General features: G+C 40.6%; 2 protein-coding genes across 2 annotated transcripts in view; one reads left to right on the top strand and one right to left on the bottom strand.

The window, feature by feature from the left end:
• Window positions 1-1,280: 1,280 nt before the first annotated feature.
• LOC115104118 (endoplasmic reticulum protein SC65-like) lies at window positions 1,281-8,424 on the bottom strand. The gene is made up of 7 exons (XM_029625342.2): window positions 7,703-8,424; window positions 6,232-6,381; window positions 5,322-5,493; window positions 5,015-5,143; window positions 4,698-4,843; window positions 2,955-3,038; window positions 1,281-2,133 (listed from the first exon to the last, which is right to left on the bottom strand). The coding sequence occupies exons 1-7, from the start codon at window positions 8,168-8,170 to the stop codon at window positions 1,987-1,989; spliced, it is 1,296 nt and encodes a 431-aa protein (XP_029481202.1). The 5' UTR covers window positions 8,171-8,424; the 3' UTR covers window positions 1,281-1,986.
• A 781-nt stretch (window positions 8,425-9,205) lies between these two features.
• Window positions 9,206-25,559, top strand: part of LOC115123338 (peptidyl-prolyl cis-trans isomerase FKBP10-like) — a 38,544-nt gene continuing 22,190 nt past the window's right edge. The window contains exons 1-4 of the mRNA XM_065006448.1: window positions 9,206-9,526; window positions 11,553-11,698; window positions 11,863-12,052; window positions 12,135-12,280. Coding sequence (XP_064862520.1) covers window positions 9,333-9,526; window positions 11,553-11,698; window positions 11,863-12,052; window positions 12,135-12,280 — 676 coding nt within the window. The 5' untranslated portion in view covers window positions 9,206-9,332. The remainder of the gene's footprint in view (window positions 9,527-11,552; window positions 11,699-11,862; window positions 12,053-12,134; window positions 12,281-25,559) is intronic.

The following is a 25,559-nucleotide window of genomic DNA, read 5'->3' on the forward strand; positions in this document are numbered from 1 at the left end:
ACAATGGTGTCATTACTTGCGGCCAAGATTTATGTACTTTGCTCAATGTGTTTAATTATTGTTTAGTCGTTCAGTAACTACTTCCTAAATGTGATTCACTATATAAGACTCTTAAAGGGACTCTTCAAGAGACTAGGAAAACGTGTACATTGCCTTGTATTCTATGTTCTTGAACTTGGCCAACGATAATACTGTACATTTACATTTTTTGACACCTTTTTCTTTTCCGTAGATGTATTTCTAGTGTCCGACTTCATTGCACCTCATTGAATGTTCTCTTAAATGATGATGAGGAATGGCAGCGGTTCACACTCCTCTCTGCAAGCCTGCACACTCCCAAGACCTCTCCATCACGGTTCACACTCCTCTCTGCAAGCCTGCACACTCCCAAGACCTCTCCATCACGGTTCACACTCCTCTCTGCAAGCCTGCACACTCCCAAGACCTCTCCATCACGGTTCACACTCCTCTCTGCAAGCCTGCACACTCCCAAGACCTCTCCATCACGGTTCACACTCCTCTCTGCAAGCCTGCACACTCCCAAGACCTCTCCATCACGGTTCACACTCCTCTCTGCAAGCCTGCACACTCCCAAGACCTCTCCATCACGGTTCACACTCCTCTCTGCAAGCCTGCACACTCCCAAGACCTCTCCATCACGGTTCACACTCCTCTCTGCAAGCCTGCACACTCCCAAGACCTCTCCATCACGGTTCACAGCTCCCAGCTTGTGCCATCAAACCCCTGCAACTTATCCAGAACGCTGCACCCAGCCTGGTGTTCAACCGTCCCAAATTCTCCCCATGTCACCCTTGCTCCTCCACACACTCCACTGGTTTCCAGTCAAAGGTCGCATCCACTGCAAGACCATGGTACTTGCCTACGGAGCAGCAAGAGGAACTGCCCCTCCCTACCGTCAGGCTACGCTCAAACCCTACACCCCAAAACCGAGTTGGGGTCTGAACACAACGTCTCAAACCCTACACCCCAAAACCGAGTTGGGGTCTGAACACAACGTCTCAAACCCTACACCCCCAAACCGAGTTGGGGTCTGAACACAACGTCTCAAACCCTACACCCCAAAACCGAGTTGGGGTCTGAACACAACGTCTCAAACCCTACCTCCTTAGAGTATCTCAGATAATCCCACCAATAATTGGGCATAAGATCAGCGTTGGGCTGCCTGTGTAAACACATCCTAAGGATGTCATCAATACGTTTCCACTATACTGTATGTCTGTACTGCAATGGAGGTGCTGAAAGAGACAAGAACAGAGATGTACTAAAATAATACGTCACTTTATTCCACACTTTCTGCTGTTGTTCACTTAGAATTTTGTGTGGATTTTTATCTTACCACTGGACAGACAAAATACACCTCCGATAGGTCAGAATTCAACATCAACCATCCTAGATATTGACAGAAGGCATAGATCAGTGCCATACTACCAGGGCTATGGCACAAAGGCAAATCATTTCATGAAATAAGAAAGACAACAATAACAGTCATACAGTATTAACATTTATAGTACACCTTTCGAGGGGTTGGGTTAAATGCGGAAGAGACACATTTCAATTGAAGGCATTCAGTTGTACAACTGACTAGGTGTCCCCCCTTTCCCTTTATTTTCCCTCTCCTTATGCCAAAAACAGATGCACCATTTAGCTTTCAGTTCCGACATGGACAGCTCTGACCTTCAATAAATCCTTTGTGGGTGTTTGTGTGATCTTGCTAATGGTGGAACTGTGTGCAACTGGCAATGTATATTCTCCCTTTTGCGTTCCTTAAGCTGTGAAATGATGTGTCTGTGTGTGTTTGTATATATACCATGGAACAATTTAATGTGTGGGGTGTACTAAATATAGTACCCTGGCATTTCTGGATGGGTCTGGCTCTGTAGGGCTGTCCATATTCTTTGAGAGGGGATTTGAGAAGTGTTCTGTTTGGGGGAGGGGTTGTGTTCATGGTGGAGTTGGTGTTTGGGGTCAGGCTGCAGGTTCCCCAGCGTCCCCCTTGGTTTTGGGTTCCTGCCACCAGTCTGCTACGAAGGACTCCTCGTAATCTCCTATCCCCTCAAACTCAGCGTCAGGGGGGGCCGAGGGAGCAGCCACCTCCTCTGGACTCACCACATCCTGCCAAGGAACACAACACTGATTTACAGACATACAACAACACATCTACACTTCAAGATGAGGCTGGATTTCACTTGGCAGACATCTCAGGGACGTAATGCTAACATGTTGTCATCGTTCTCACACTTTCTTTGCCTTTCTCTTGGCTCTTATTTTCTTTCCCTATGAATCTCTCACTACTAGTGCATGCTGTAATTTCCTCTCCCTCCCTCCCGTTCTCCTTCTCGGTCCCCCCCCCCCTCTCAGGTCTAAGCTGAGGCTGTGTGGTTAGCTGGGGGCTGACCAGAGAAAAACACACGTGGCAGTGTCTGACACCTCCCAGCTACATACCACACTCCACTGTCGGAAAATACAACGCCCTTCTCTCTCCCTATCAATCTCAATCTCTCTCTCCATTTCTCTCTCTTCCAGCTACTGACCCTCTTTCAACCTCTGTCCATCCCACTCTCTCTACAGTAGTCTCCCTCATACATCCCCAGTAGTCAGAATCAGAATCAAAGTAAACACTGTGATTGACTGCCCCCCCCCCCCCCCCCCCCCACTTCTTTCCATGAAGTTCATTCAAACACTTTGCCGACCATTTTTCAGTCACCTGCGCAAAACAAAGTAGCATACTAGCTATTATTCCCGAAAATTGTTCTGCACTTTGGAAATATTCTCGGCAACCCAAAATCAAAATCTTGCCAGATTTGAAACGAACCAGACAATTTATTACAGTTGATTACTTCTGAGTTTAGTGCTTCTGTCCAGAATTTGTCCTGCACATAAAAACTGGTTTCCTCTGTTACTTCCATCTCCACCCCTTTGCAGGCAAGCCTTACCTCATCATCTGTCTGTAGGTAGTTCAGTGCAAACTCCAGCATTTCCCTCTGCTTGGTCGTTTGGTTAAAGTACCTCAGTGCCTCCTGTGCAACAAACGTGGCGCGTCAATATCATTGGTTGACACAAGAAGCAAGGTGAACACAAAGCTACAGCCCCCCCCCCAAAAAAAAAAAATATTTGCGCTAGTTGTTTCCCTTTATTTGAATGATCCTTTTCCCTCCAGTTAGCATACCATGAAGTATCTGCAGCACCACTAACTCCATTTGAATGCTCCTTTTCCCTCCAGTTAGCATACCATGAAGTATTTGCAGCACCACTAACTCCATTTGAATGCTCCTTTTCCCTCCTGTTAGCATACCATGAAGTATCTGCAGCACCACTAACTCCATTTGAATGCTCCTTTTCCCTCCAGTTAGCATACCATGAAGTATCTGCAGCACCACTAACTCCATTTGAATGCTCCTTTTCCCTCCAGTTAGCATACCATGAAGTATCTGCAGCACCACTAACTCCATTTGAATGCTCCTTTTCCTCCAGTTAGCATACCATGAAGTATCTGCAGCACCACTAACTCCATTTGAATGCTCCTTTTCCCTCCAGTTAGCATACCATGAAGTATCTGCAGCACCACTAACTCCATTTGAATGCTCCTTTTCCCTCCAGTTAGCATACCATGAAGTATCTGCAGCACCACTAACTCCATTTGAATGATCCTTTTCCCTCCAGTTAGCATACCATGAAGTATCTGCAGCACCACTAACTCCATTTGAATGCTCCTTTTCCCTCCCGTTAGCATACCATGAAGTATCTGCAGCACCACTAACTCCATTTGAATGCTCCTTTTCCCTCCAGTTAGCATACCATGAAGTATCTGCAGCACCACTAACTCCATTTGAATGCTACTTTTCCCTCCAGTTAGCATACCATGAAGTATCTGCAGCACCACTAACTCCATTTGAACGATCACTGTTTAAAAAAGGCCAATATGTTTCAGGGAGCTTTGTTGGTTTTATTTAATTGATGGCGTTGCTGCTGCTGTAAGTGCTGTACTGGTAGGGCATAACCATATTTTCTATATATATATATTCAATTTGAATATCAAATATTTTAATTGCCACCTTTGTTGGGAGTTGGTGTTCACACCATAGCTATATGTCACAGCTTTCCTTTTCTTGGTTTGTGTGGAGCTGTGGTGCTCCATAGCATATTTTAGTAAGGAAACAACAGCTAGGCCATACCCCAAATCTGAAACTATTACACACCTTGTTTGGAATCAGGTTCAGGAATGAGGTTAATCTGGGTAAAGTTTATTACCGTAATTCTAAATCAGTGGTATTCAAACGTTTTCAGCCAGAGCCCCATTTTTTCCCGGCAGAATTTATGGGGATCCCACCCCAAAATCGATCCATTTTTATTTTTATTTTTACATGAACAAATAACCTTTAATTCATTGCATTTTCATCTCTCATCAAAATGAAAAGAAACCAATAAATACATTTACTCAGTATTATTTTGGGGTCCCTTCAGATTATCTTTCGCCAAAACGTTTGTGTACTGTCCCATACAACAACAACAAAAATTGCCCATCCCACTGCGGTTCTCAGGGTCGCGACCCTGACTTTGAATACCACTGTTCTAGATGATGGTTCGTATTAATCAGAAATGACACGTTCAGTCTTGACAGGGAACATCGGGATGCTGAGTTAGGCGCGAAGGTTATATAAAGCTAACGGGTTACTCACCGGGCGAGGCAGGAAGTGTGTCTCCTCCAGGCCCCACTGTTCTCTGTAGAAGCGGTAGTACACCATGTTCTGCTGCATCACCTGGTCGTTAGCGTCAAACAGCATGTAGCTGGCCGCACACGGAGCCGCGTTACGCACGTCGTTCACTGCCCACAGGGAGGGAGGGTCATCTGACAACTGCATAACAACTTTCTACTCAAGTAATGTAACTACACATAGTTATTACATTGAATAGTTGCTGTACTATTTTGGGTCATGAAATGCAAGTGCAGTAGAGTTCGGAGCTCTATCGAGGTGTGACACTTTCATGCCCTTACGTTTATAGTAGGCAAACTGGAGGTAGTGGTACATGGTAGCCACAAACTTTTCCACAAAGAAACCACCGATGTTGGGCTTCAGGTTCTCCTCACACTTCACTTTACACCTCAGAACTTCCGTGTAGAGATCTGAGAGAGAGAGAGAGAGGGGGAGAGAGAGAGAGAGAGAGAGAGAGAGAGAGAGAGAGAGAGAGAGAGAGAGAGAGAGAGAGAGAGAGAGAGAGAGAGAGAGATTATACTTCTATGACTCGAGTCTCTGCCCTCTCAATTGGGATCATGCGTAGATGGGGGTTTGTCAGACACTCACCTGCCAGTGTAGGGTAGAAGTCTTTGTACTCTGTGACCTCATATGACCCTTCGCAGCCTGCCAGGCAGAGGTCGTACATTTTGAGGTACTCCGTAGTGGCCTGCTCCATGTCCCGAGTACTGGCGCTGAAATCTCCAGAGTTATACAGTTTCACAGCCTTCAGGAACACAGGCTGGAGTACAGAAAGGTCAAATCAAAGTGTTAGAGACACTAGACATGGGCTGAAAGAACAACAGCCAGGGGTCAGAAAGGACAGCACAGTTAGAGACAGTAGATATGTGCTGAAAGGACAGCACAGTTAGAGACAGTAAATATGTGTTGAAAGGACAGGATAGGAGGGATGCAAAGTAGGAGGACTGGGGGAAACTTAGCACGCAGTTGCAGAACAACAACCAACATTTGAATAGAATTCGAACCTACATTCTATTCAGAGACTTTTTGCTAACAGTTGTGAAAAAGATACTATAGTATTTCTCAGCCATTCTTGTTTAGATTGAGAAAGCCATCGATAACATACTAGCCAACACATATTTTGAATTAATAGTTTGAGTACTGTGTCCAGGTGGACCTTCGCGCTTCAGCAAAGAAAGGAAAGGAGGGGTGCTCAACAACAATGGCAAAAATCATGAGAATAGCTTACCAAGAAAAACTTCCAAAAGGACTCATTTGAGGTAAAAAAAGGGAGTTGAAGCACTCGGAAGAAAAGGCAGAGATTGCTTTCGTTTTGCTGACTTGAATCCATTGTACAGCCTTTTTTTTGTAAAGTACTCCAACTCCTTTTTTATCTCGAATTAGTCCTTTTGGAAGTTTTTCTTGGACAGCCATTAGTTCTAGTACCGTGCCAGGTGACGGGTATCAGAGCTAGTTGTGATGTGTATGGGGGCTGGTTGTGAGCTGACCTCACACTGACCTCGTAGGGCCGCTCCTCGTGGTCGATGAGGTACTCGTCCAGCTCAAACAGGGTCTTGTAGTAGTTCATGTTCTTGGAGATGAAGGGGTCTTCTGGGTTCTTCTGGAGGAACGTGTGGGCCGCTGACACGGCCCTCTCTATGTTGTTTAACTGTGGGAGAGAGGAGATACAGAATGTATCATCATTATTGTTATGGGTCATATAGGGTCCAGTTGTCTGATTGGTCGGTCTTGGCTCCCAGGTACTTAGTGTTATCGTTGGATGACTTCTACAGACACTATCTCTCGTTCTAACGAATGCCTAGCTGAAGCAAGGGGTTCTCTACATGCAGCAGGTCTTGCTAACACTAGTTAGTCCTCAGAATAGCATGGCTTCTAACCTCAAATCACCTCACCAACTGCTAGGAGGTGTGCTTCACCACTGACTCAATATGGCTTTAAGGCATGTGCTGAAATGATCAACTGTCAATCAACACTTTTGGCAGTAAGGAGAACACTGTATGCCTATATTCAAAGATTACTATGTGGTAGCTAAGCCTGGCAATTGTCAAGAGCCCATGCTGTGTAGATTCAAACAGTGTTCTTGGTCTGTTTTATGGAGGAGGGTTTTTGGAATACTGCCGTATATCTGAACAAGTGAAGAAACAGAGCCATGAGATCACCAGTTTGGCTGACACACGCACCTGGAACACCTATGAGAACGTCTGGGTGTGAATAGAGACAGATGCTGATCTGAGAAGATTGCTCTCCTATGGAGGAGTGGGCTTGCCTGAGGAAACATTCCGATTATAACACTCACGTGTGCGCACAGGCCGTAGAAATGGTTGTACACGTATATTTTACGCACATTCCAATGGCACGCGTTTGGCTTACTTTCACTTTAAAAGTAAATTCTCTTTATTTTTGCAGGGGGGACGCTGTTGATTTGCCTGCTTGGTATTCTACCTCATGTGGTGTTTGCTTTGGTAGAAAATAATAAGGCGATTATTCTTACTGGGGGACTCTTTAACGGGGCGCTGTTAGAGAGACGTGGCATGTGTGTTCAACTCCTGAGTTTGCAGCATTCTTAACAGGTGGGCTGAGGAAAGTCTAGGAAAAACTTGATTGTTTCACGCTTGTTTCACAGTCTTGCTCGTGGAAAACAAGCTACTTAATAGTTGATATTTCATTCGAAGTATCAGGCTATGACATTAGCCTATGTAAATATCGGACTATTACGTATTCGTTTTACGCATAACGGTGTAATAGGTGTGTCAGGACAGGTTGTTACAATTTGATGATAATATTATAATGAAGAATGTATTCCACATATCCTAAGATTCTTACAATTATGCCTATTATCTACTAAAGGGGAAACCCACGGTGACCATCAGTATTATAGACATGTAGACATTTGTAACCCGTTATTTGGGTATCTTACCCTGAATGTATTTAATATCCACCCATCCAGAAGAATAACTATTTGATCTCACCTGGTAGTAAGCATATTGTATGTACCGGTAGGGTACCCTCTTCTCAAAGGCTTCCAGAACATCTCTCTTTGGGTAGGCTACTGTAAACACTGGTAATGTTGTTTTGCACTTTTTAAGGCATGAAGCCCGGAGTAAGAAATGCCGCATGATGCGGAGACTGCTGTCCGCGAAGAGGGTATCATTGTCCCGACTGACAGTGCTACAGTTCTGGCTGCAAAACGCTTCGCTGTCTTTCAGGAGCCGGTGAAGACGCAAACTCAATTCCAGGTACTTGATGCTGTCCCTCCAGTTCTGCGCTGCATACTGGTCCAGAGCATGTCCATACGCAGATTCAAGTGGCATTAGGTCGTTCTGTGGGAAACTCTTAAAGCTATATTTCTCATACTGGGCTTCGACCAGAACCGGAGCGACCAAAACTACACAGAAACAAAATGAAAGCCAGGTATCTTTAACGTTTGTAGGGGCCATTGTGCTTATTCTTTATTATGCCCTCCGTTTCTCCAACCAAATACGATTTCGGGATAATTTCTCCAGGGTTTTCTTCACCAGTGAATGGTCATGTCTGTTTACACGTGCAGAGCCTTGGCACGGCTTGGAGAGACGGAGAGGAGGGGACAGAAAAGTCAGGGTTCCCCTGCAGGAGTTTCACAAAGAGTCAGTCGGAGGCAGTGATTTCGGGGTGAGGTTAGAGTCCCTGGGTCATAACGCCCTCAATATTTTTGGAATTGATTGGCCGATAGTAGGCCCTACATTATATATATATATATATATATATGGAGCAAAATAACACACTGGAAAAAAGTGCATAACATATGTAAATTAAGACTGTGTGGTGGTCTAATAAGGAATATGCTATTATTGCCATATTTAAATATCGAAAGCAAATACTTCTTCACAGATTCGACAACTCTTCAATGTTGTCTTTGCATGGGTAGGTTTGTTGGATCTAACGAACATTCCAGCGAGCATGTTGGAACATGGAATGCCAGATGAGATGGTCACGGAGAGGGGTGTGATTTTTATTCTTTATTTTTAACAGTGAAAATATGAGCAGCAAATTAACATAGGCCTATTTGTAAACGTTAGATACATAACAGTTAATATTTAAATAGAGAAACTGTCCAAAGGTTGGAATTTAGGACCTGCGAGAGCGTCATTCTGGGCCTTTCTTTTTCCGACTCAGCCAGATGGGCGCCTCCCGGTTAAATGAGCTTCTCTATAGAAACGGGTGTGGTATTCCCACACAGTGCAAATAACCCTCACTCACTGTCTATGTTCGATAGGCATACAAATAATAAGGCTTTGTAAACAGTATATCACAAACGTTATTACATAGTAGGCCTACGCTAAATAACGCTTTATTATAGGCGTAGGTTATGCTTTAAATCCTTTCCTCCGGCTTGCGCTCGAGTCATATACCTAGGCCTGTTATATATGGCGGAGGGCGACTTTACACGTTTACAGAATTCCTCTAAAAAGGAGGGAGTGAATTGGATTCACACCTCCCCTTTCTGAATGAGCTGAAGCTACGTCCGCACTTCTCTCTCTCTCCATCCATAGACGGTAACCAACGGAGAAGTCATCTGTCCATTTGTCATACTTTAACAAAACACCAAAGAATAGGTTTATAATGGAGTCAATATTTGCGTTATTTTTTCTCTGTGTAACGGGAACCCATATAAGCTGTAGCCCGGGCCCGTTAGAAGACGTGGTTATTGATCGGTATGACATTCCAAGAGTTTGTCCCAGAGAAGTGCAAACGGGAGATTTCGTCCGTTATCATTACAACGGTACCTTCACCGACGGCAAGAAGTTCGATTCAAGGTAAGCTACGACGCACGACTAGCTTGTATAGGTCTATTGACATAGTGCAGAAGAGCATCAAAGCTATCTGATTCCTGTGCAAATAAATTATGTGTCGACTGGAGGACATTTTTTGTTCGTTTGACTATATGGTCTCACGCAGTTTGCCTGTTGCGGACGTGTCCGGGCTCGAAATTTGCAGCACCTCTAAGCAACCATTTTGAAACGTTGAAGACCCTGTGATTCACATATACATTGCAACTTTGCCCCTGCGCTGTGTATTTCTGCACAGATACTTTGCAGCTGCCGTGTGCGTTAGTGCCTCCCCGAACGAGGCCTATGTGGCGCTCTCCACAATATCGTTCAATATGGGGTTTACTATTGCGACATGCCACGCACACTCAATGCAGGCGAACAGCTGCATTCAGTTCGTTGACAGGCTAGGCCTAGGCGACATCTTAAAATGCATTATTTAGGCCTATTCAGTTATTTTACGATGGCCTACTTTTGTATTTTGATCATGACTTATTTCATTCTTTGCACATTTTATTTTTTTATTTCACCTTTATTTAACCAGGTAGGCTAGTTGAGAACAAGTTCTCATTTGCAACTGCGACCTGGCCAAGATGAAGCATAGCAGTGTGAACAGACAACACAGAGTTACACATGGAGTAAACAATTAACAAGTCAATAACACAGTAGAAAAAAAGGGGAGTCTATATACATTGTGTGCAAAAGGCATGAGGTAGGCGAATAATTACAATTTTGCAGATTAACACTGGAGTGATAAATGATCAGATGGTCATGTACAGGTAGAGATATTGGTGTGCAAAAGAGCAGAAAAGTAAATAAATAAAAACAGTATGGGGATGAGGTAGGTGAAAATGGGTGGGCTATTTACCAATAGACTATGTACAGCTGCAGCGATCGGTTAGCTGCTCAGATAGCAGATGTTTGAAGTTGGTGAGGGAGATAAAAGTCTCCAACTTCAGCGATTTTTGCAATTCGTTCCAGTCACAGGCAGCAGAGAACTGGAACGAAAGGCGGCCAAATGAGGTGTTGGCTTTAGGGATGATCAGTGAGATACACCTGCTGGAGCGCGTGCTACGGATGGGTGTTGCCATCGTGACCAGTGAACTGAGATAAGGCGGAGCTTTACCTAGCATGGACTTGTAGATGACCTGGAGCCAGTGGGTCTGGTGGCGAATATGTAGCGAGGGCCAGCCGACTAGAGCATACAAGTCGCAGTGGTGGGTGGTATAAGGTGCTTAGTGACAAACGGATGGCACTGTGATAAACTGCATCCAGTTTGCTGAGTAGAGTGTTGGAAGCAATTTTGTAGATGACATCGCCGAAGTCGAGGATCGGTAGGATAGTCAGTTTTACTAGGGTAAGTTTGGCGGCGTAAGTGAAGGAAGCTTTGTTGCGGAATAGAAAGCCGACTCTTGATTTGATTTTCGATTGGATATGTTTGATATGAGTCTGGAAGGAGAGTTTACAGTCTAGCCAGACACCTAGGTACTTATAGATGTCCACATATTCAAGGTCGGAACCATCCAGGGTGGTGATGCTGGTCAGGCGTGCGGTTGCAGGCAGCGAACGGTTGAAAAGCATGCATTTGGTTTTACTAGCGTTTAAGAGCAGTTGGAGGCCACGGAAGGAGTGTTGTATGGCATTGAAGCTCGTTTGGAGGTTAGATAGCACAGTGTCCAAGGACGGGCCGGGAGTATATAGAATGGTGTCGTCTGCGTAGAGGTGGATCAGGGAATCGCCCGCAGCAAGAGCAACATCATTGATATATACAGAGAAAAGAGTCGGCCCGAGAATTGAACCCTGTGGCACCCCCATAGAGACTGCCAGAGGACATAACCCATTCAGATATGGTTAGATACATGGTTTACAACCAGTTAACATTAATATAATAATAGGAATATAATAACTTTAGTAGACCCAGCCTACCATTGAAATAAGTATAATATGTGTACTCTTGAGGAATGTCACTTCTTTTCTCTCTCCCCCTCTCTTCTACCCATCCCCCCCTCTTCAGTCATGAACGTGGTGCACCCTTCAGTGGCCAGGTGGGACTGGGGCGTCTCATCACTGGTCTGGACAGGGGAGTTCAGGGCATGTGTGTCAATGAGCGCAGAAAAGTTACCGTCCCCCCACACCTTGCCTATGGAAGCATAGGAGCAGGTAACAACTCATTTCATTCACCTATAAGACCTTTACATAGGGCCTGGCGACAGGTAGTGTGCCCTATACAAACTCAATTCCACAAATAGTTAACCTCTGATGTTGGCCCCAATCGTATATTCCAGTGGCACACAATGATTTCCCAACCTGTCTCTCTCTCCTAGGTGATGTGATCCCTGCTGACACTGTGTTGGTGTTTGACGTGGTTCTGCTCGACATCTGGAACACAGAAGACAAGGTCCAGACACGCAGCCTCAGCAAACCTGAGAGCTGCAAGCGCCTCGTGGAGGCTACTGACTTCATCCGTTATCACTACAACGGCACCCTGCTGAACGGCGTGCCCTTCGACTCCAGGTGGGGTCCATATCTACTCTGGAAGGCCAGTCATGCTGTATGTGTGTGTGTGTGTTAACCGTTCTGTCCATGTCTCTTTCAGCCACTCTAGGAACGGCACCTATGACACGTACGTGGGCATGGGCTACCTCATTAAGGGCATGGACGAGGGTCTGATCGGCATGTGTGTGGGAGAGACACGCACCATCATCATCCCACCCTTCCTGGCCTATGAGGAGAAGGGATATGGTAACTACTAGTAACCACTGTTTATAACCCCTAGCCTATAAGATATGTTGAAGATTACAAGGTTAAGACAACAGGGTTCTAATTTCCCATAAGTCTTCGCAATTAATGGGACCAGCATTGCTAGTTAGCAACAGCTCTAGTAGTTATCAATTGCTGGTCCCATGAATTAGTTTATTTTCGAAAGCTTCCGCATGGAATTATTACATTGTCTTTTTTAACCTAGCCTATGATAACTACTAGTAACCACTCTTTATAATCCCTAGCCTATGATAACTACTAGTAACCACTGTTTATAATCCCTAGCCTATGATAACTACTAGTAACCACTGTTTATAATCCCTAGCCTATGATGAGAAGGGACATGGTAACTACTAGTAACCACTGTTTATAATCCCTAGCCTATGATAACTACTAGTAACCACTGTTTATAATCCCTAGCCTATGATGAGAAGGGATATGATAACTACTAGTAACCACTGTTTATAATCCCTAGCCTATGATGAGAAGGGACATGGTAACTACTAGTAACCACTGTTTATAATCCCTAGCCTATGATAACTACTAGTAACCACTGTTTATAATCCCTAGCCTATGATGAGAAGGGATATGGTAACTACTAGTAACCACTGTTTATAATCCATAGCCTATGATGAGAAGGGATATGATAACTACTAGTAACCACTGTTTATAATCCCTAGCCTACGATGAGAAGGGATATGGTAACTACTAGTAACCACTGTTTATAATCCCTAGCCTATGATGAGAAGGGATATGGTAACTACTAGTAACCACTGTTTATAATCCCTAGCCTATGATGAGAAGGGATATCGTAACTACTAGTAACCACTGTTTATAATCCCTAGCTTATGATAACTACTAGTAATCACTATTTATAATCCATAGCCTATGATGAGAAGAGATATGGTAACTACTAGTAACCACTGTTTATAATCCATAGCCTATGATAACTACTAGTAACCACTGTTTATAATCCCTAGCCTATGATGAGAAGGGATATGGTAACTACTAGTAACCACTGTTTATAATCCCTAGCCTATGATGAGAAGGGATATGGTAACTACTAGTAACCACTGTTTATAATCCCTAGCCTATGATAACTACTAGTAACCACTGTTTATAATCCCTAGCCTATGATAACTACGAGTAACCACTGTTTATAATCCCTAGCCTATGATGAGAATGGATATGGTAACTACTAGTAACCACTGTTTATAATCCCTAGCCTATGATGAGAAGGGATATGGTAACTACTAGTAACCACTGTTTATAATCCCTAGCCTATGATAACTACTAGTAACCACTGTTTATAATCCCTAGCCTATGATAACTACCAGTAACCACTGTTTATAATCCCTAGCCTATGATGAGAAGGGATATGATAACTACTAGTAACCACTGTTTATAATCCCTAGCCTATGATGAGAAGGGATATGATAACTACTAGTAACCACTGTTTATAATCCCTAGCCTATGATGAGAAGGGATATGATAACTACTAGTAACCACTGTTTATAATCCCTAGCCTATGATGAGAAGGGATATGGTAACTACCAGTAACCACTGTTTATAATCCCTAGCCTATGATAACTACCAGTAACCACTGTTTATAATCCCTAGCCTATGATGAGAAGGGATATGATAACTACTAGTAACCACTGTTTATAATCCCTAGCCTATGATGAGAGGGGAATGGTAACTACTAGTAACCACTGTTTATAATCCCTAGCCTATGATAACTACTAGTAACCACTGTTTATAATCCCTAGCCTATTATAACTACTAGTAACCACTGTTTATAATCCCTAGCCTATGATAACTACTAGTAAACACTGTTTATAATCCCTAGCCTATGATGAGAAGGGATATGATAACTACTAGTAACCACTGTTTATAATCCCTAGCCTATGATGAGAAGGGATATGGTAACTACTAGTAACCACTGTTTATAATCCATAGCCTATGATGAGAAGGGATATGATAACTACTAGTAACCACTGTTTATAATCCCTAGCCTATGATGAGGAGGGATATGGTAACTACTAGTAACCACTGTTTATAATCCCTAGCCTATGATAACTACTAGTAACCACTGTTTATAATCCCTAGCCTATGATAACTACTAGTAACCACTGTTTATAATCCCTAGCCTATGATGAGAAGGGATATGATAACTACTAGTAACCACTGTTTATAATCCCTAGCCTATGATGAGAAGGGATATGGTAACTACTAGTAACCACTGTTTATAATCCCTAGCCTATGATGAGAAGGGATATGATAACTACTAGTGACCACTGTTTATAATCCCTAGCCTATGATGAGAAGGGATATGGTAACTACTAGTAACCACTGTTTATAATCCCTAGCCTATGATAACTACTAGTAACCACTGTTTATAATCCCTAGCCTATGATAACTACTAGTAATCACTGTTTATAATCCCTAGCCTATGACAACTACTAGTAATCACTATTTATAATCCCTAGCCTATGATAACTACTAGTAATCACTGTTTATAATCCCTAGCCTATGATGAGAAGGGATATGGTAACTACTATTAACCACTGTTTATAATCCCTAGCCTATGATGAGAAGGGATATGGTAATTACCAGTAACCACTGTTTATAATCCCTAGCCTATGATAACTACTATTAACCACTGTTTATAATCCCTAGCCTATGATGAGAAGGGATATGATAACTACTAGTAACCACTGTTTATAATCCCTAGCCTATGATGAGAAGGGATATGGTAACTACTAGTAACCACTGTTTATAATCCCTAGCCTATGATGAGAAGGGATATGATAACTACTAGTAACCACTGTTTATAATCCCTAGCCTATGATTAGAAGGGATATGGTAACTACTAGTAACCACTGTTTATAATCCCTAGCCTATGATAACTACTAGTAACCACTGTTTATAATCCCTAGCCTATGATAACTACTAGTAATCACTGTTTATAATCCCTAGCCTATGATGAGAAGGGATATGGTAACTACTAGTAACCACTGTTTATAATCCCTAGCCTATGATTAATACTAGTAACCACTGTTTATAATCCCTAGCCTATGATAACTACTAGTAACCACTGTTTATAATCCCTAGCCTATGATGAGAAGGGATATGATAACTACTAGTAACCACTGTTTATAATCCCTAGCCTATGATTAGAAGGGATATGGTAACTACTAGTAACCACTGTTTATAATCCCTAGCCTATGATAACTACTAGTAACCACTGTTTATAATCCCTAGCCTATGATAAATACTAGTAACCACTGTTTATAATCCCTAGCCTATGATGAGAAGGGATATGGTAACTACTAGTAACCACTGTTTATAATCCCTAGCCTATGATGAGAAGGGATATGCTAACTACTAGTAACCACTGTTTATAATCCCTAGCCTATGATGAGAAGGGATATGGTAACTACTAGTAACCACTGTTTATAATCCCTAGCCTATGATAACTACTAGTAACCACTGTTTATAATCCCTAGCCTATGATGAGAAGGGATATGGTAACTACTAGTAACCACTGTTTATAATCCCTAGCCTATGATAACTACTAGTAATCACTATTTATAATCCATAGCCTATGATGAGAAGAGATATGGTAACTACTAGTAACCACTGTTTATAATCCATAGCCTATGATAACTACTAGTAACCACTGTTTATAATCCCTAGCCTATGATGAGAAGGGATATGGTAACTACTAGTAACCACTGTTTATAATCCCTAGCCTATGATAACTACTAGTAATCACTATTTATAATCCCTAGCCTATGATGATAAGGGATATGGTAACTACTAGTAACCACTGTTTATAATCCCTAGCCTATGATGAGAAGGGATATGGTAACTACTAGTAACCACTGTTTATAATCCCTAGCCTATGATAACTACTAGTAACCACTGTTTATAATCCCTAGCCTATGATAACTACTAGTAACCACTGTTTATAATCCCTAGCCTATGATGAGAAGGGATATGGTAACTACTAGTAACCACTGTTTATAATCCCTAGCCTATGATGAGAAGGGATATGGTAACTACTAGTAACCACTGTTTATAATCCCTAGCCTATGATAACTACTAGTAACCACTGTTTATAATCCCTAGCCTATGATGAGAAGGGATATGATAACTACTAGTAACCACTGTTTATAATCCCTAGCCTATGATTAGAAGGGATATGGTAACTACTAGTAACCACTGTTTATAATCCCTAGCCTATGATAATACTAGTAACCACTGTTTATAATCCCTAGCCTATGATAAATACTAGTAACCACTGTTTATAATCCCTAGCCTATGATGAGAAGGGATATGGTAACTACTAGTAACCACTGTTTATAATCCCTAGCCTACGATGAGAAGGGATATGCTAACTACTAGTAACCACTGTTTATAATCCCTAGCCTATGATGAGAAGGGATATGGTAACTACTAGTAACCACTGTTTATAATCCCTAGCCTATGATAACTACTAGTAACCACTGTTTATAATCCCTAGCCTATGATGAGAAGGGATATGGTAACTACTAGTAACCACTGTTTATAATCCCTAGCCTATGATAACTACTAGTAATCACTATTTATAATCCATAGCCTATGATGAGAAGAGATATGGTAACTACTAGTAACCACTGTTTATAATAGCCTATGATAACTACTAGTAACCACTGTTTATAATCCCTAGCCTATGATGAGAAGGGATATGGTAACTACTAGTAACCACTGTTTATAATCCCTAGCCTATGATAACTACTAGTAATCACTATTTATAATCCCTAGCCTATGATGATAAGGGATATGGTAACTACTAGTAACCACTGTTTATAATCCCTAGCCTATGATGAGAAGGGATATGGTAACTACTAGTAACCACTGTTTATAATCCCTAGCCTATGATAACTACTAGTAACCACTGTTTATAATCCCTAGCCTATGATAACTACGAGTAACCACTGTTTATAATCCCTAGCCTATGATGAGAAGGGATATGGTAACTACTAGTAACCACTGTTTATAATCCCTAGCCTATGATGAGAAGGGATATGGTAACTACTAGTAACCACTGTTTATAATCCCTAGCCTATGATAACTACTAGTAACCACTGTTTATAATCCCTAGCCTATGATGAGAAGGGATATGGTAACTACTAGTAACCACTGTTTATAATCCCTAGCCTATGATAACTACTAGTAACCACTGTTTATAATCCCTAGCCTATGATGAGAAGGGATATGGTAACTACTAGTAACCACTGTTTATAATCCCTAGCCTATGATAACTACTAGTAATCACTATTTATAATCCATAGCCTATGATGAGAAGAGATATGGTAACTACTAGTAACCACTGTTTATAATCCATAGCCTATGATAACTACTAGTAACCACTGTTTATAATCCCTAGCCTATGATGAGAAGGGATATGGTAACTACTAGTAACCACTGTTTATAATCCCTAGCCTATGATAACTACTAGTAATCACTATTTATAATCCCTAGCCTATGATGATAAGGGATATGGTAACTACTAGTAACCACTGTTTATAATCCCTAGCCTATGATGAGAAGGGATATGGTAACTACTAGTAACCACTGTTTATAATCCCTAGCCTATGATAACTACTAGTAACCACTGTTTATAATCCCTAGCCTATGATAACTACTAGTAACCACTGTTTATAATCCCTAGCCTATGATGAGAAGGGATATGGTAACTACTAGTAACCACTGTTTATAATCCCTAGCCTATGATGAGAAGGGATATGGTAACTACTAGTAACCACTGTTTATAATCCTAGCCTATGATAACTACTAGTAACCACTGTTTATAATCCTAGCCTATGATAACTACTAGTAACCACTGTTTATAATCCCTAGCCTATGATGAGAAGGGATATGATAACTACTAGTAACCACTGTTTATAATCCCTAGCCTATGATGAGAAGGGATATGATAACTACTAGTAACCACTGTTTATAATCCCTAGCCTATGATGAGAAGGGATATGATAACTACTAGTAACCACTGTTTATAATCCCTAGCCTATGATGAGAGGGGAATGGTAACTACTAGTAACCACTGTTTATAATCCCTAGCCTATGATAACTACTAGTAACCACTGTTTATAATCCCTAGCCTATGATAACTACTAGTAACCACTGTTTATAATCCCTAGCCTATGATAACTACTAGTAACCACTGTTTATAATCCCTAGCCTATGATGAGAAGGGATATGATAACTACTAGTAACCACTGTTTATAATCCCTAGCCTATGATGAGAAGGGATAATAACTACTAGTAACCACTGTTTATAATCCCTAGCCTATGATGAGAAGGGATATGATAACTACTAGTAACCACTGTTTATAATCCCTAGCCTATGATGAGGGAGGGTTTATAATCCATAGCCTATGAGAATGGATATGATAACTACCAGTAACCACTGTTTATAATCCCTAGCCTATGATAACTACCAGTAACCACTGTTTATAATCCCTAGCCTATGATGAGAAGGGATATGATAACTACTAGTAACCACTGTTTATAATCCCTAGCCTATGATGAGAGGGGAATGGTAACTACTAGTAACCACTGTTTATAATCCCTAGCCTATGATAACTACTAGTAACCACTGTTTATAATCCCTAGCCTATGATAACTACTAGTAACCACTGTTTATAATCCCTAGCCTATGATAACTACTAGTAAACACTGTTTATAATCCCTAGCCTATGATGAGAAGGGATATGATAACTACTAGTAACCACTGTTTATAATCCCTAGCCTATGATAACTACTAGTAACCACTGTTTATAATCCCTAGCCTATGATGAGAAGGGATATGATAACTACTAGTAACCACTGTTTATAATCCCTAGCCTATGATGAGAAGGGATATGGTAACTACTAGTAACCACTGTTTATAATCCATAGCCTATGATGAGAATGGATATGATAACTACTAGTAACCACTGTTTATAATCCCTAGCCTATGATGAGGAGGGATATGGTAACTACTAGTAACCACTGTTTATAATCCCTAGCCTATGATAACTACTAGTAACCACTGTTTATAATCCCTAGCCTATGATAACTACTAGTAACCACTGTTTATAATCCCTAGCCTATGATGAGAAGGGATATGATAACTACTAGTAACCACTGTTTATAATCCCTAGCCTATGATGAGAAGGGATATGATAACTACTAGTGACCACTGTTTATAATCCCTAGCCTATGATGAGAAGGGATATGGTAACTACTAGTAACCACTGTTTATAATCCCTAGCCTATGATAACTACTAGTAACCACTGTTTATAATCCCTAGCCTATGATAACTACTAGTAACCACTGTTTATAATCCATAGCCTATGATAACTACTAGTAATCACTGTTTATAATCCCTAGCCTATGACAACTACTAGTAATCACTATTTATAATCCCTAGCCTATGATAACTACTAGTAATCACTGTTTATAATCCCTAGCCTATGATGAGAAGGGATATGGTAACTACTATTAACCACTGTTTATAATCCCTAGCCTATGATTAGAAGGGATATGGTAACTACTAGTAACCACTGTTTATAATCCCTCGCCTATGATAACTACTAGTAACCACTGTTTATAATCCCTAGCCTATGATGAGAAGGGATATGATAACTACTAGTAACCACTGTTTATAATCCCTAGCCTATGATTAGAAGGGATATGGTAACTACTAGTAACCACTGTTTATAATCCCTAGCCTATGATAACTACTAGTAACCACTGTTTATAATCCCTAGCCTATGATAAATACTAGTAACCACTGTTTATAATCCCTAGCCTATGATGAGAAGGGATATGGTAACTACTAGTAACCACTGTTTATAATCCCTAGCCTACGATGAGAAGGGATATGCTAACTACTAGTAACCACTGTTTATAATCCCTAGCCTATGATGAGAAGGGATATGGTAACTACTAGTAACCACTGTTTATAATCCCTAGCCTATGATAACTACTAGTAACCACTGTTTATAATCCCTAGCCTATGATGAGAAGGGATATGGTAACTACTAGTAACCACTGTTTATAATCCCTAGCCTACGATGAGAAGGGATATGCTAACTACTAGTAACCACTGTTTATAATCCCTAGCCTATGATGAGAAGGGATATGGTAACTACTAGTAACCACTGTTTATAATCCCTAGCCTATGATGAGAAGGGATATGGTAATTACTAGTAACCACTGTTTATAATCCCTAGCCTATGATAACTACTAGTAACCACTGTTTATAATCCCTAGCCTATGATGAGAAGGGATATGATAACTACTAGTAACCACTGTTTATAATCCCTAGCCTATGATGAGAAGGGATATGGTAACTACTAGTAACCACTGTTTATAATCCCTAGCCTATGATGAGAAGGGATATGATAACTACTAGTAACCACTGTTTATAATCCCTAGCCTATGATTAGAAGGGATATGGTAACTACTAGTAACCACTGTTTATAATCCCTAGCCTATGATAACTACTAGTAACCACTGTTTATAATCCCTAGCCTATGATAACTACTAGTAACCACTGTTTATAATCCTAGCCTATGATAACTACTAGTAACCACTGTTTATAATCCCTAGCCTATGATGAGAAGGGATATGATAACTACTAGTAACCACTGTTTATAATCCCTAGCCTATGATGAGAAGGGATATAACTACTAGTAACCACTGTTTATAATCCCTAGCCTATGATAACTACTAGTAACCACTGTTTATAATCCCTAGCCTATGATGAGAAGGGATATGGTAACTACTAGTAACCACTGTTTATAATCCCTAGCCTACGATGAGAAGGGATATAACTACTAGTAACCACTGTTTATAATCCCTAGCCTATGATGAGAAGGGATATGGTAACTACTAGTAACCACTGTTTATAATCCCTAGCCTATGATGAGAAGGGATATGCTAACTACTAGTAACCACTGTTTATAATCCCTAGCCTATGATGAGAAGGGATATGGTAACTACTAGTAACCACTGTTTATAATCCCTAGCCTATGATAACTACTAGTAACCACTGTTTATAATCCCTAGCCTATGATGAGAAGGGATATGGTAACTACTAGTAACCACTGTTTATAATCCCTAGCCTACGATGAGAAGGGATATGCTAACTACTAGTAACCACTGTTTATAATCCCTAGCCTATGATGAGAAGGGATATGGTAACTACTAGTAACCACTGTTTATAATCCCTAGCCTATGATGAGAAGGGATATGGTAACTACTAGTAACCACTGTTTATAATCCCTAGCCTATGATAACTACTAGTAACCACTGTTTATAATCCCTAGCCTATGATGAGAAGGGATATGATAACTACTAGTAACCACTGTTTATAATCCCTAGCCTATGATGAGAAGGGGGTAACTACTAGTAACCACTGTTTATAATCCCTAGCCTATGATGAGAAGGGATATGATAACTACTAGTAACCACTGTTTATAATCCCTAGCCTATGATTAGAAGGGATATGGTAACTACTAGTAACCACTGTTTATAATCCCTAGCCTATGATAACTACTAGTAACCACTGTTTATAATCCCTAGCCTATGATAACTACTAGTAACCACTGTTTATAATCCCTAGCCTATGATAACTACTAGTAACCACTGTTTATAATCCCTAGCCTATGATGAGAAGGGATATGATAACTACTAGTAACCACTGTTTATAATCCCTAGCCTATGATGAGAAGGGATATGGTAACTACTAGTAACCACTGTTTATAATCCCTAGCCTATGATAACTACTAGTAACCACTGTTTATAATCCTAGCCTATGATGAGAAGGGATATGGTAACTACTAGTAACCACTGTTTATAATCCCTAGCCTATGATGAAGGGATATGCTAACTACTAGTAACCACTGTTTATAATCCTAGCCTATGATGAGAAGGGATATGCTAACTACTAGTAACCACTGTTTATAATCCCTAGCCTATGATGAGAAGGGATATGCTAACTACTAGTAACCACTGTTTATAATCCCTAGCCTATGATGAGAAGGGATATGGTAACTACTAGTAACCACTGTTTATAATCCCTAGCCTATGATGAGAAGGGATATGATAACTACTAGTAACCACTGTTTATAATCCCTAGCCTATGATGAGAAGGATATGATAACTACTAGTAACCACTGTTTATAATCCCAAGCCTATGATGAGAAGGGATATGGTAACTACTAGTAACCACTGTTTATAATCCCTAGCCTATGATGAGAAGGGATATGGTAACTACTAGTAACCACTGTTTATAATCCCTAGCCTATGATGAGAAGGGATATGGTAACTACTAGTAACCACTGTTTATAATCCCTAGCCTATGATAGTAACCACTGTTTATAATCCCTAGCCTATGATAAATACTAGTAACCACTGTTTATAATCCCTAGCCTATGATAACTACTAGTAACCACTGTTTATAATCCCTAGCCTATGATAACTACTAGTAACCACTGTTTATAATCCCTAGCCTATGATGAGAAGGGATATGGTAACTACTAGTAACCACTGTTTATAATCCCTAGCCTATGATGAGAAGGGATATGATAACTACTAGTAACCACTGTTTATAATCCCTAGCCTATGATGAGAAGGGATATGGTAACTACTAGTAACCACTGTTTATAATCCCTAGCCTATGATAACTACTAGTAACCACTGTTTATAATCCCTAGCCTATGATGAGAAGGGATATAACTACTAGTAACCACTGTTTATAATCCCTAGCCTATGATAACTACTAGTAACCACTGTTTATAATCCCTAGCCTATGATGAGAAGGGATATGGTAACTACTAGTAACCACTGTTTATAATCCCTAGCCTATGATGAGAAGGGATATGCTAACTACTAGTAACCACTGTTTATAATCCCTAGCCTATGATGAGAAGGGATATGGTAACTACTAGTAACCACTGTTTATAATCCCTAGCCTACGATGAGAAGGGATATGGTAACTACTAGTAACCACTGTTTATAATCCCTAGCCTATGATGTGAAGGGATATGATAACTACTAGTAACCACTGTTTATAATCCCTAGCCTATGATAACTACTAGTAACCACTGTTTATAATCCCTAGCCTATGATAACTACTAGTAACCACTGTTTATAATCCCTAGCCTATGATGAGAAGGGATATGGTAACTACTAGTAACCACTGTTTATAATCCCTAGCCTATGATGAGAAGGGATATGGTAATTACAGTAACCACTGTTTATAATCCCTAGCCTATGATAACTACTAGTAACCACTGTTTATAATCCCTAGCCTATGATGAGAAGGGATATGATAACTACTAGTAACCACTGTTTATAATCCCTAGCCTATGATGAGAAGGGATATGGTAACTACTAGTAACCACTGTTTATAATCCCTAGCCTATGATGAGAAGGGATATGATAACTACTAGTAACCACTGTTTATAATCCCTAGCCTATGATTAGAAGGGATATGGTAACTACTAGTAACCACTGTTTATAATCCCTAGCCTATGATAACTACTAGTAACCACTGTTTATAATCCCTAGCCTATGATAACTACTAGTAACCACTGTTTATAATCCCTAGCCTATGATAACTACTAGTAACCACTGTTTATAATCCCTAGCCTATGATGAGAAGGGATATGATAACTACTAGTAACCACTGTTTATAATCCCTAGCCTATGATGAGAAGGGATATGGTAACTACTAGTAACCACTGTTTATAATCCCTAGCCTATGATAACTACTAGTAACCACTGTTTATAATCCCTAGCCTATGATGAGAAGGGATATGGTAACTACTAGTAAACACTGTTTATAATCCCTAGCCTACGATGAGAAGGGATATGCTAACTACTAGTAACCACTGTTTATAATCCCTAGCCTACGATGAGAAGGGATATGCTAACTACTAGTAACCACTGTTTATAATCCCTAGCCTACGATGAGAAGGGATATGCTAACTACTAGTAACCACTGTTTATAATCCCTAGCCTATGATGAGAAGGGATATGGTAACTACTAGTAACCACTGTTTATAATCCCTAGCCTATGATGAGAAGGGATATGATAACTACTAGTAACCACTGTTTATAATCCCTAGCCTATGATGAGAAGGGATATGATAACTACTAGTAACCACTGTTTATAATCCCAAGCCTATGATGAGAAGGGATATGGTAACTACTAGTAACCACTGTTTATAATCCCAAGCCTATGATGAGAAGGGATATGGTAACTACTAGTAACCACTGTTTATAATCCCAAGCCTATGATGAGAAGGGATATGGTAACTACTAGTAACCACTGTTTATAATCCCTAGCCTATGATAACTACTAGTAACCACTGTTTATAATCCCTAGCCTATGATTAATACTAGTAACCACTGTTTATAATCCCTAGCCTATGATAACTACTAGTAACCACTGTTTATAATCCCTAGCCTATGATAAATACTAGTAACCACTGTTTATAATCCCTAGCCTATGATGAGAAGGGATATGGTAACTACTAGTAACCACTGTTTATAATCCCTAGCCTATGATGAGAAGGGATATGATAACTACTAGTAACCACTGTTTATAATCCCTAGCCTATGATGAGAAGGGATATGGTAACTACTAGTAACCACTGTTTATAATCCCTAGCCTATGATAACTACTAGTAACCACTGTTTATAATCCCTAGCCTATGATAACTACTAGTAACCACTGTTTATAATCCATAGCCTATGATAACTACTAGTAATCACTGTTTATAATCCCTAGCCTATGACAACTACTAGTAATCACTATTTATAATCCCTAGCCTATGATAACTACTAGTAATCACTGTTTATAATCCCTAGCCTATGATGAGAAGGGATATGGTAACTACTATTAACCACTGTTTATAATCCCTAGCCTATGATGAGAAGGGATATGGTAATTACCAGTAACCACTGTTTATAATCCCTAGCCTATGATAACTACTAGTAACCACTGTTTATAATCCCTAGCCTATGATGAGAAGGGATATGATAACTACTAGTAACCACTGTTTATAATCCCTAGCCTATGATGAGAAGGGATATGGTAACTACTAGTAACCACTGTTTATAATCCCTAGCCTATGATTAGAAGGGATATGGTAACTACTAGTAACCACTGTTTATAATCCCTAGCCTATGATAACT

This window comes from Oncorhynchus nerka, linkage group LG21 (assembly GCF_034236695.1).
Source record: "Oncorhynchus nerka isolate Pitt River linkage group LG21, Oner_Uvic_2.0, whole genome shotgun sequence".
In the NCBI taxonomy this organism is placed as follows: Eukaryota; Metazoa; Chordata; class Actinopteri; order Salmoniformes; family Salmonidae; genus Oncorhynchus; species Oncorhynchus nerka.

What these genes read in the sequence shown, in the direction of transcription:
- LOC115104118 (XM_029625342.2), bottom strand. Translation starts at nt 8,170, where the DNA reads ATGGCCCCTACAAACGTTAAAGATACCTGGCTTTCATTTTGTTTCTGT. An exon ending in CTTCTACCCTACACTGGCAG is followed by an intron (nt 5,144 to 5,321) that starts GTGAGTGTCTGA and finishes TCTCTCTCTCAG; the next exon opens with ATCTCTACACGGAAGTTCTG. An exon ending in CACACTTCCTGCCTCGCCCG is followed by an intron (nt 3,039 to 4,697) that starts GTGAGTAACCCG and finishes TTTGTTGCACAG; the next exon opens with GAGGCACTGAGGTACTTTAA.